The sequence below is a fragment of the Helicoverpa zea genome, chromosome 20 (genome assembly GCF_022581195.2).
Source record: "Helicoverpa zea isolate HzStark_Cry1AcR chromosome 20, ilHelZeax1.1, whole genome shotgun sequence".
NCBI lineage: Eukaryota > Metazoa > Arthropoda > Insecta > Lepidoptera > Noctuidae > Helicoverpa > Helicoverpa zea.
Window position 1 is genome coordinate 6475006 of NC_061471.1, and position 10771 is coordinate 6485776.

General features: G+C 34.5%; 3 protein-coding genes across 3 annotated transcripts; all 3 read left to right on the forward strand.

Annotated features, from left to right (window-relative positions):
- The first annotated feature begins 131 nt into the window (after nucleotides 1-131).
- On the forward strand, nucleotides 132-6764 carry LOC124640253 (complex I intermediate-associated protein 30, mitochondrial). The gene is made up of 5 exons (XM_047177935.1): nucleotides 132-637; nucleotides 5302-5519; nucleotides 5863-6048; nucleotides 6205-6349; nucleotides 6637-6764. The coding sequence occupies exons 1-5, from the start codon at nucleotides 337-339 to the stop codon at nucleotides 6714-6716; spliced, it is 930 nt and encodes a 309-aa protein (XP_047033891.1). The 5' UTR covers nucleotides 132-336; the 3' UTR covers nucleotides 6717-6764.
- Nucleotides 2181-5070, forward strand: LOC124640252. Its single transcript, XM_047177934.1, has one exon. The coding sequence runs from the start codon at nucleotides 2369-2371 to the stop codon at nucleotides 3950-3952; it is 1584 nt and encodes a 527-aa protein (XP_047033890.1). The 5' UTR covers nucleotides 2181-2368; the 3' UTR covers nucleotides 3953-5070.
- Nucleotides 6765-7623: 859 nt separating the features above from the next.
- Nucleotides 7624-10733, forward strand: LOC124640500 (transforming acidic coiled-coil-containing protein 3-like). Its single transcript, XM_047178290.1, has 2 exons — nucleotides 7624-7797; nucleotides 8070-10733. Exon 2 carries the CDS (start codon nucleotides 8139-8141, stop codon nucleotides 9108-9110), a length of 972 nt encoding a protein of 323 aa, XP_047034246.1. The 5' UTR covers nucleotides 7624-7797; nucleotides 8070-8138; the 3' UTR covers nucleotides 9111-10733.
- Nucleotides 10734-10771: the final 38 nt, after the last annotated feature.

Here is a 10771-nt window from a genome sequence, read left to right on the forward strand (position 1 = left end):
TATAACATCGTTTATGCTAAGTCACACAACTTCTTTTATATATTAGATGTTATATTATACACGAAATTCACTGTATGTGCATTGCCAGCGCTCCGATAAACACTCTTAAGAGTCTTCTTAACACTTAAGCATAGATTATTTCTTAGTCGATTGTAGAATTCTGTGGGCATGTTATCATCAGTTCTCTAGTTGCTCTACGTTTATGGAAACATAGAAAAACAATATTTTGATGTGAATATAGGTTAGGTTAAAGTTATACAATGTATTTGAAGTAAAAAAAACTATATTTATTAATGGAATAATGTGTTAATTTGGTGAAAGATAAAGTAAAAGACAATGGCATTGTGTAAAACCAGCATTTTCATAAATATAATTAGAAACAATCGACATTACTCGACTTTATGTAAAAGTTTAACTAATTTAAATAGTTTAAATTATTCTAAACCTATACTAATTACTTCACAACGCTGGCTGTTTCACGAAAGTTTCAGAAAAGGCGGGTATGATACAGAAAAAAAGGTATCAAATTTGGAACATTTGAAAAATGGGTTTAAGGAATTGAAGCAAGAATTGAAATTGTTTGGTCAGGAAGTGAAAGAGTTGATAATAACAGACCCTCTTCTTATTGCTAGACCAGGTAAGATAACAATAAAACTAAGATAGAAATAGAATTTAATTAACTAGGATACATAGCACTAAATGCGCCTCATTTTTTCTCACTGCCATTTAGTTAATTATCCTCAAATTATGATTACCAAATCTTTATAGTGACAATCGATAGATAGTTTCCCATAACCTATCAGGTTTATTCCCTTTTAGCCACAGTCAGGAATATTTACGTAGACAGTTAACTGGTTCTCATTTCCCAATGGTAGTTATTTGTCACTTGATATCAATAAAAAGGAGTAATGTTCACCCTTTAAACAATTTTTCAGCAGTTGCTAGACTAAGCTTTAGCAATAGTCTAGTTTTTTAGACTGGTTCAGATTAGAAAAGCCAATACATATTTCCTAAATATAGAATTGTTTGTTTATCTACCTACAGTCTCAATTTTTTCAGATACATATTTATCTCCTTTTTATTATAAAAATAAAGTTAATTTCATTAGGTAAAGAAGCTGGCTGCATACATAAACCCATCATCAAGTCTTATCTAGTACTGTGGATGAAAGACATCCCTGCTAATATTATAAATGCGAAAGTAACTCTGTCTGTCTGTCTGTTACGCTTTCACGTCTAAACCACTGAACTGATTTTAATAAAATTTGGTACAGAGATAGAGTTGACCTTGAGAAAGAACATAGGATAGTTTTTATCCCGGACTTTTGAAGAATTCTCTTGGTAATGCGATATAACCGAACTCTACGCGGGCGAAGCCGCGGGCGGAAGCTAGTAAAAAATAATTGTCAGTTGTATGTATTGTGTTAACATGTGATAGATCTATTGAAAAAATGTGATAGACTCTTGAGTAGGGCTGCCATCTCGAATTTCGCCATACCCGGACATTTGGCGTAAATCGCATTTTTTCCCCAAACGAGTACGATCTTTTTTAAACAAAATAATACCTGATTTGTAATCCATTTACTGTTAACATATACTTAAATTCAATGAGGTGCTTCCTTACATGAAAAGTATCCGGATTTTCCCCGGACACTTGAAACCCCGCCCGGACGGCCTCCAAACGAGGACAAATCCGGGGAAACCCGGACGGATGGCAGCCCTACTCTTGAGTATGATGACCCCTACATCGATTTTCAATACTTAAAAGTCCAACCAAAGGCTGAAATCAAAACTAACTCTGCAGTTTTTTTAGAAGCCTTTTTGTCTTTTTCTACTATAGTCTACTATTAAAAATAGTAATAAATCTATATTACTATTTTTAATAGTAGACTATCTATCACTGACGGATTTCACTGTTCAACGGCGCGGGCGCGGCGCTACGAACCGAGTTGATCCATTACACATTGATCCATACAAAAGTTTCAACCTGGTCGGTGCAGCTGTTTACGAGGAGTTTTTTTACGTGGCTGTAACTTTTCGATGTATTTGCACATTTATGATTCCGAAAAACAAAACAAAATAAAATTAGTTGATTATATGAAAAATAGGCATTGCATTTAGTGGACTTTATATTTAGTCGATTTTTTATTACGGTCAGCCCGTCGGCCATGTTAAAACAAATTTAATCTGTGGCACATACATTCAAAACTCAAATAACCGTTGAATTCGTTGAGCTAAGAATAAATTTGGTTCTTTTTAATTTGTTTTTGTTGATCCACAAGTTTTATTATTAGTCTCCCAAGCCCGATCTACAACTATCGGACTGTGTTTTCTAAATATATACTGGTCTCCACGATTAGAACGGGCGAATGTTTTCAAATATTTTATTGAGTGACTCTTCGTCTTTTGTATCACCTGATAAAGGTATCAAAACCATTTACAAGAAATTCCAAAACTTTTTGGGTCGTGGAGCAGAAGATAACAGTTCGAAAATTAATGAAGAAATGTTGTCTGTTGGCGGAAATGCAACTGCATCTGATGACAGTTTCATAACACCAGTTTCATCGGTGGGCGATCTTATGGCGATGTCACCAAAGAGATCTAATGATGTGTCGGAACAGAGGCACGAGACCAGCGATCTCCTCACCGGGTCGGACTTCGATAGCATCTGTGATGTAACTATGAAAGAGGTACCAATGTCAGACGATATGTTTATTGATGCCACAAGTTTAGATTTTCTCGTGAAGTGTGCCGAATCTAACCGCAACCATAACCACATAGATCGGGGCAAGGAAAGTTTATTTGTGAAGTTCGACCCACTGTATGCACGTCAAAAGCTTGAAGACGCGAGCTCTGTTCATACAGATTCCGCAGTGGACTCATTGGAGTGTGATGTGGGCTACGAAACAGGCAGCACAGTGTCAGTTTACACTGATAACAATGTGATAGCACCAAAACAAACGCAATCCGCAGGTGCCATGCCTTCTCTGAGCAGAGATAAACCCATGCAGGTAGTACCACCAGTTGTTAACAGTGGAGGTCCAAAATCAGGTTGTAGTCACGCTAGATCTACACCAGGGCTGATGCGCAGCGTCTCTGCTATTCTCACCCCTTCTAGAGGTGTGGCCACTGAGAGACTCATTAGTATATCAGGTAGTACTCCTCCCACTGCAGCACCAAGAAGTCCTCGCTATCACAATTTTACAACCCAAGATGTGGATCATCTTCACACACTCAGAATTATTTTACAAAAACAAGAACAAGAAGTATTGCAGCTTAGACAACAGAATAGGGAACTAAAGAGTACATTGCAAGATATGGAACACAACTACAATAGGGTCACAGAAGATTTGACATCTAAAGTTAAGAAATTGACTGATGAAAGGGACCATTCTCTTCAAAAGGAATTAAAATTACAGCAGCAAATCAATGATAAAACTATGAGCAACAAACAAATGAGTATTGTTATGGAGGAATATGAGAAAACAATATCTTCATTAATAGAGGAACAGCAGCGGGAAAAGATATTGAACCAGGAAACCTTGGAAAAGGTTACATCGGACAGAGACCAGGCTCTTAACCATCTCAGTAATATGGAGAGTTCTTTTAATGATCTGCTTACCAAGTACGAAAAATGCAAGACTGTAATACTGGAAACAAAAGATAGAGAGAAGATGTATGAACAGAAAATGTCTGAATACCAGGCAGCTGTCAAAAAATATGAGGAGCTGTATGGGAATCTGAAACAAGTGACATCAGATGCACTTTCTAAAGCTAATGAAACTTTAGAGAATCTCAAGAAGAACTATAATATTGAAGTTACAAAGTTGAATGCTACTGTGAAGAAGCATGAAATTACTATAGCTTCCCTTCAGGAGTCTTTGGTTCAGAAAACAAGAGATAATGATGAACTGATGAGGTTATATGATCAGCTCATTAGTGAAGTGCATTAATGTCATTCAAACAATTTATCTCCATTTGGTGCTTTCATTCTTTCCATGCTTATATATGTTAAACAAGCTGCTTTTCTTAGCTGACTGTCTCACTGTGATGAATCTCAACTTTTTTATCTTAAATTATTAGTTTTAATAGTATTATTTATTAGTGTTTAGTTTTAACTTTTTATGACATTTGTTTGTTTAAAATTTTGTGATTATGTTTCTCTTATTACATGTTTATGACAACAGTATTAGTTCCTGACTTTAAAATTTTGAATACATTGATTACTGTATTAATTTGACACTAAAATGCTAATGTGTAGTGAAACTACTAAATTCAATACTAGTGACTTATCAATAATATCCAAGACAATAAAATAATTTTATGCTTCCAGATAAGTACACATTCTATGCATGCATTGTGTAATAATATTAATAAAATAAAATTAAACAAAATGTTTCCATGTGATAAATTGATGTTTCATAGCAGCTATTTGTAGCAAGGTATTGTTATGTAGGCAGGGTAGATTTATTGGTTACTTAAAGTACCTAACATAACGCATAGGAAACCACAATATGAGAAATGGAACTAAAATATAAAATCATGTCGAAGATTTAACATTCTTTCTAAAACTCATCATGTGGTATTTTGTGCCAATATTCCTAAAAATTTTCCCTCCATTAGGGCTGTCATATTTATATCTTTGTATGTTATTTATTTATCATTTAAAATTGCCTCTTTTTAGTATTAATGTCCATGCCATCATAAGGTTTTGTACATTCAAGGTGGTCGGGTGACTTGGCGACGTACCTAATGCTTATGACGCTTTGTTTCGCCTCGTATTACGAACAAAACCTGGAAACTCACTATGAGAATGATATATTCATGCCTGGTCCCACCACTTTTATGTTATAACTTAGAAGTACTAATCTGTATTCCATAACATAGATTTTAGACTTGTTACGCTAATTGTAGGGGTGTTGGTAAAAGCCCTCATATTTCATTATGTTAAATACTTGTGTAGTAATTGTCAAGAATAAGTCGTAATTTTTTTCTGTTTATTTTTGTGTTCTTCAAGTCCATATTATGTGCATTTTGTACTTAGATATTTAATAAATTTGTACATTAAATATTTCCTTGTTTTATTGAAAAATAGTTACAAAACATCTAAAGGAATCACCCAGTCATCATTTATGCTGAAATGCAAAAAAAAAAACATTTGAAGAGACTTTAAAACTCTTACCTCCCCACTCAGAGACATTTAATGGTTACTTAAGCTATTCCTTAGTGAAGGATTTGTATGACATTCCGAGTGATTATTAAAATGTAGTTCTATAACAACAATTTGATCATTAAATTCCAGGTGAAACCGACCTCATCTGGTGTTTCAACGAGCCGGGCGTATTGGACAAGTTCGTGACGACCAGCGACAGTGACCACAATGAAGGCTTCAGCAAGTGCAGCCTGGAAATGAGCAGTGCAGGACGAGCTCGATTCCATGGCTACCTAGACGTCAGGGTGCCTAAGGACGGACGTATTAAAAAGGCGGGATATTGTGCCATGAGGTCCAAGAGAATTAGAGTAAGTTAATTACTGAAAACTATAGTGGAGGTGGAGAAAATATAAAAACTAAACTGAAAGATACAGATCTCCTAAATGCCGCTGAAAGTAGGTTGGCGACGAGGTTGTATATATTTTTGTTGCCATTCCGATGCTAAGTATACCTATTGTATAGGTGAATTTGGTTTAAGTCGTTTGGTTTCATTGCTGGATTTTTACATCGACTGCTAAGTGCCTACTGCATTACTGACCAATGCAATTAACTAAGGCAAGATTACATAGAGCGCATTGCAGTGCTAACCTGTAGATCCAATGCGATTCTTGGTAAAAGTAAATCGAGGATTATTCAAATATTGTTTTACAGAAATCATTCAAGCGACCTGCAACATTCGACTGGAACTTGTACAATACACTAGTATTGAAAATCAGAGGCGATGGCAGATCGTATCTACTAAACATATCCTGTGAGGGGTACTATGATATCACATGGAACGATATATACCACTATGTGTTATATACTCGAGGTGGGCCTTACTGGCAAATCGCCAAGGTGTGTATATCTATATGGAGGTAGTTAACAAGACGCGATGTGTTCTGCATTAGTAATGAAGTAATTGATTAAATTAATTACGTAGTTCGATAAGCACCTCACAATCGCTCACTGTTATAAAACTTTTCTTTTTAAGACATTTTATTATATTTTCAGATACCATTCTCCAAATTCGTACTCGGCTCAAAAGGCCGCCTACAAGACAAACAGAATAGAATGAGATTTGATAAAGTCACGCACTTCGGTATATCGTGCGGAGATAAGATCAACGGCCGATTTGATTTAGAAATCGAATACGTAGGTAAGATACATACCTACCTGAACAGTACCTGATTCGTAACACCGCTCTATCTAACTTAGAACTTTCAATTTAAACGTAATCCTCCTTCCTACGAAGTCTAGTAAAATATATGAATAGGCAGGTGTACCTCTACCTCTGTGTTAAAAATGCTTAAAGTAACGAAACAGTACCTAAGCTACTCACGGCTGTAGAACTACAATCTTGAATGCGGGCTATTTCCAAAATATCCTACACTGTTTTAAATGGCTTCCAATAAGTGTCTATAATAAAATTTTATATCATTTCAGGTTTGGAGTTTGATCCAACTCATGAGGAAGAGTTTGCTTATGAAATGTACAAAACAGATAAATATATTGTTGGAGTTTAAATGTTGTTATTTAAGATTATAGAATAAATAAATAACGTTGGTTTTAAACCTTTTGTTAATTTTCTTAAAACCTCTGTAATTATATAGAAGCAAGAATTTTTTTCAACAAGTAGGTACCCCATTTTTTCATTACTTGCGCAAGGACCTGGATCTGCACTTTCGAAGATGTTCTTTGCTAAATATTCTTGCCCTGCAGATAGTGCGAGTAAAGCGTGCAAATAGCTTACAAAAATATTGGAAAAAGAACAACTGTTATAACATCTTTGAAAAATATAAAAATGTGTTTGTATTGGCCAGCTAGATTTATAGTTCTGCGTTGAGGTATTTATTATGCTTTCGGTGTATTTATTAGTTGGTTGCCCATTAACAATAAAACGGCTAATAGGATTGAGATGAAATCTAGCATAGAAATGGGTGGTCTACTTTCCACGTTCTATCCTAGGCCGAGAGTCATTTACTTAGTCGCAGTCGCGGACGACATCCAACAACAGCGGAATTAAAAACTTCCAAATATAGGTTAAAATAGGAGTGTTTTCTGCAGGTGCAAAATTACTTGTTACAATATAATAAAAATAACTTGAAATATTATTTTAGGAAAATTTTTAAGACATTTTATTGTTTAGGAAGTCTTTATATTTTCTATTCTATTATTTATATTATTCCTCCTAAATATCTCAGACGTTTTATTGATACACAATTCAAGAAAATAAAAGAAAAGAATACATTTCTGGCATTCCATTCCTCTGAAGATTCCTTATTCAGAGTGAGTTCCATTCCATAAGCGAATCATAGGTACGATTCGTGCCATCTTGCTCACACGAGCATAATTCTTCATTATGCTATCCCGTTGTCAAAATTAAGAACAGTGATTTCATAGACAAAAATGGCTAACGCATCTGTGGCGTAAATGACTGATGTCATCGCCGTGATCATCATTTACGTTCATCGTTATTTTCCTGTATTCTGAAGTGATGTTTATATAAAATCAAATTTATTTCTATACAAAAATCTTGTATAATTGTGTATAAAGCTTTTCGATCATTGGTAGCTTTACATTGCTTTACGTCTCAAGGATATTGCGGTAGGTTATCGTATGCAACCAACGTAAATTAAAACTTTATTGTTCCTATTCATTGCACCTTGCGTGGGATGTTGACCATTTCACATATTTTAACATTCCTGACTATATTTTACAGTCTAGCGGAATAAAGCTGGTCATATTGAACAAGATTAATTTATATTAATCTAATTAAAAACTTGCTGTTATTGCGCAAACCAGTTAGTCTTGAACAGTGACTTTTATGGTGCTAAGTGATATTGCAATCTGTCAATAAAACGTTTATGTACTTTCAGGTGAGACGATGTGAACAATAATAAATAAAGGAAACTAGTTCTGGAATAGTGAAAACAGTGTGTAGTACCATGTCAGGTACAGAGCAGAATATAGTGAACTCAATGCAGCAATTATCTGTGCAACCAAACATAAGTGGTCCTACTGAGAAACCTACGCAAGTTGTGACGCCTGCAGTGAACAGGAGTCAGCAGCCATCCACAGCAAAGGTAACCCCTGTGAAGGCAAACACTGTGTCCCCAGCAATAGCCACAATAGACCGGCTATTGAGCCTGGGAGCCAACATCCCACCTCCCCCACCAGTGATCACGCGGCAGTCAGACATGGACCCCCACACCATGGAACAGTTGCGAGCTGTCAAAGAGCTACTCACAGCTCAGGAGGAAGAGGCACAGAACCTTAGAGACATCAACCATGAGTTACGAGAAAGATTGGAAGAGTGTGAAACGAAAATCAAAAAGTTGTCTGAACAAAATGAAGAATATGCAGAAAAGGAAAAAGCTCTCTCTCAGCGGGTTGCTGAAAAAGTAAGAAACAATAAACAAATGAGTGTTGTCATGGAGGAATATGAACGCACCATATCTTCCCTTATTGGGGAACGAGAAGCAGAGGGTAAAAGATGGACTGATGAGAGATCTACCCTTGTTAGAGAACGTGATGAAGCTGCCGCCCATCTAGCTTCTATGGAACATGCCTTCAATGATGTGCATACCAAATATGAGAGGTGTAAGGTCATCATCCAGGGATACAAGAGCAACGAAGAAATGTTGAAGCGAACGGTTGAGGAAAACAGTGATGCTATTCAGAAACTAGAAGCAAGATATGAGACCTTGCGACAGCATGCTATGCAGCAGCTGAACAAGGCTAATGCAGAACTTGATTCTGTAAAGAAAGCACATCAAGCAGAGATTCTTAAATTAAATGCTATGCTTAAGAAGAGTGAAGTGCATGCTTCGTCCCTGCAGGAGTCTTTGGCGCAGAAGATTAAAGATAATGAGGAACTCACAGCTATCTGTGATGAATTGATTAATAAGGTTGGTTAATGTATTCTAATCACGATACTTATACTCATTCAACTTTCATTTACATAACTAACATGCATTTTGTATTTATATGCAGTTGACTATAATAATATATTAGTGTAATAAGTAATATTATTACACATTGTGAACTTACTTAATGAAGCTAGTACTGTTACCAATATCGGAAATTAATTATTATTTTTTTATATAACAGTATGTGTATAATAATTTTAAATGTACTGTGCAATCATTTAATTTGTCTGTTTTTTTTTTGTACATTTTTTAACATAATTTTAACTCTTAAGATTTTAATTCCTTGTGACATTGAACAGTGAATTTTCTTTTTTAAATTTTTATGGTGCCTGACTTTTTTTTTGTACATTTTATGTGCTCACATATTCGTCATAAAAGAAGTAAACCCCACAACGTAAAGCCTATTAGTATCGGACCATGCTTTTGTACCATTTATAAAGAATTTCTGAACATATTTTCGTAAGATTCATACACAATGTAAACTTATCCAAAGATATGGTTACAGTCTGGTGTGTCTCTGACAAGTGTCCCAGGAGACTAAGGTCAGGATAACATTATGGTTACTATTTTGTTAGTTTTCTGAACTAAACCTAGCTGCCATATTTAATTTTGAACTTTCTTTATGTATAAAAATGTAGGTATGTAAAGCTATAAGCGTGCTTAAAGTATAATTTAAATAAATTACTTGATATTATTGTTTATGATTAGTGTTAGCTGTTAAACCTATCAGAATTTGCTGGACTAATAGTTAATGTTCCTCTAGTCTTTGATCTTTTCAAATTGGGTACAGTTACTTTTTTATGTTTATTTAAACTTTGTAAAAATATATGCAAGTAGATCAATAAAGTCAATAAAACAGAAGTAATTTTATAACAGAGCCCCTCAATCAAAGCTTATTTTCGCTATGACTATCTTAAATATTAAATAATTTACAATTGCTTTTCAGCTTTTATAAATTAGATTCATGGAAAGCAAAAACCAAAAAGTATGAGTCATTTAAATAGTATATAACTAGAACCATTGGACTTCAGTAACTGTGTTAATTTATTTTTTGTAAGTACATGAGTATTTGAAACTTAGACATTAGTATGTGCCTTTTGAAATTAAATCTTCACCATCCATATCCATTCAGTCCATGATTTGATAATCATAAATATCTAGACACCTAAAACTAGATTAATTTCCACCTCTAGCCTAGCCTAATGCAGTGCTGATATGTAGTTTTCTAAATTGTAAACTTACGTTTTGGCCTGAAAGTATTATTTAGTGGATGAGGTAAAATAAAATTAACCCTACTAAAACATGTTACATTATCCAAACATACAACATTCCACATTATTTTTGTAGATCTTTAATCCTAACAAAGTGAGACTGCAACAACCACAGTCGAGTAAAAGACCATGTTTCATGTCATCTACATTCACAACTATGCATCTCATGAGAATCCCATTAAGCCTGAATTCTACATTACAATTTGTTTTGTCTAGAATAAGCATAATTTAGTTAATATTTACTATTACATATTTTTTTATATCTTTGATTTTTTCGCATAAATTAACTGCAATTTATTCGTATGAATAGAAATTAAAAATAAATTGTTTCCTTTTGTAATTGGTTTATATTTTTTTCTACATTACTCCAACATCTAT

Excerpts from the sequence above, each read along its gene's own strand:
- LOC124640253 (XM_047177935.1), top strand. The coding sequence starts at position 337 with ATGGCATTGTGTAAAACCAGCATTTTCATAAATATAATTAGAAACAAT. Across the intron at positions 638-5,301 it reads TCTTCTTATTGCTAGACCAG|GTGAAACCGACCTCATCTGG; the intron begins GTAAGATAACAA and ends ATTAAATTCCAG. Across the intron at positions 6,049-6,204 it reads CTTACTGGCAAATCGCCAAG|ATACCATTCTCCAAATTCGT; the intron begins GTGTGTATATCT and ends TTATATTTTCAG.
- LOC124640252 (XM_047177934.1), top strand. The coding sequence starts at position 2,369 with ATGTTTTCAAATATTTTATTGAGTGACTCTTCGTCTTTTGTATCACCT.
- LOC124640500 (XM_047178290.1), top strand. The coding sequence starts at position 8,139 with ATGTCAGGTACAGAGCAGAATATAGTGAACTCAATGCAGCAATTATCT.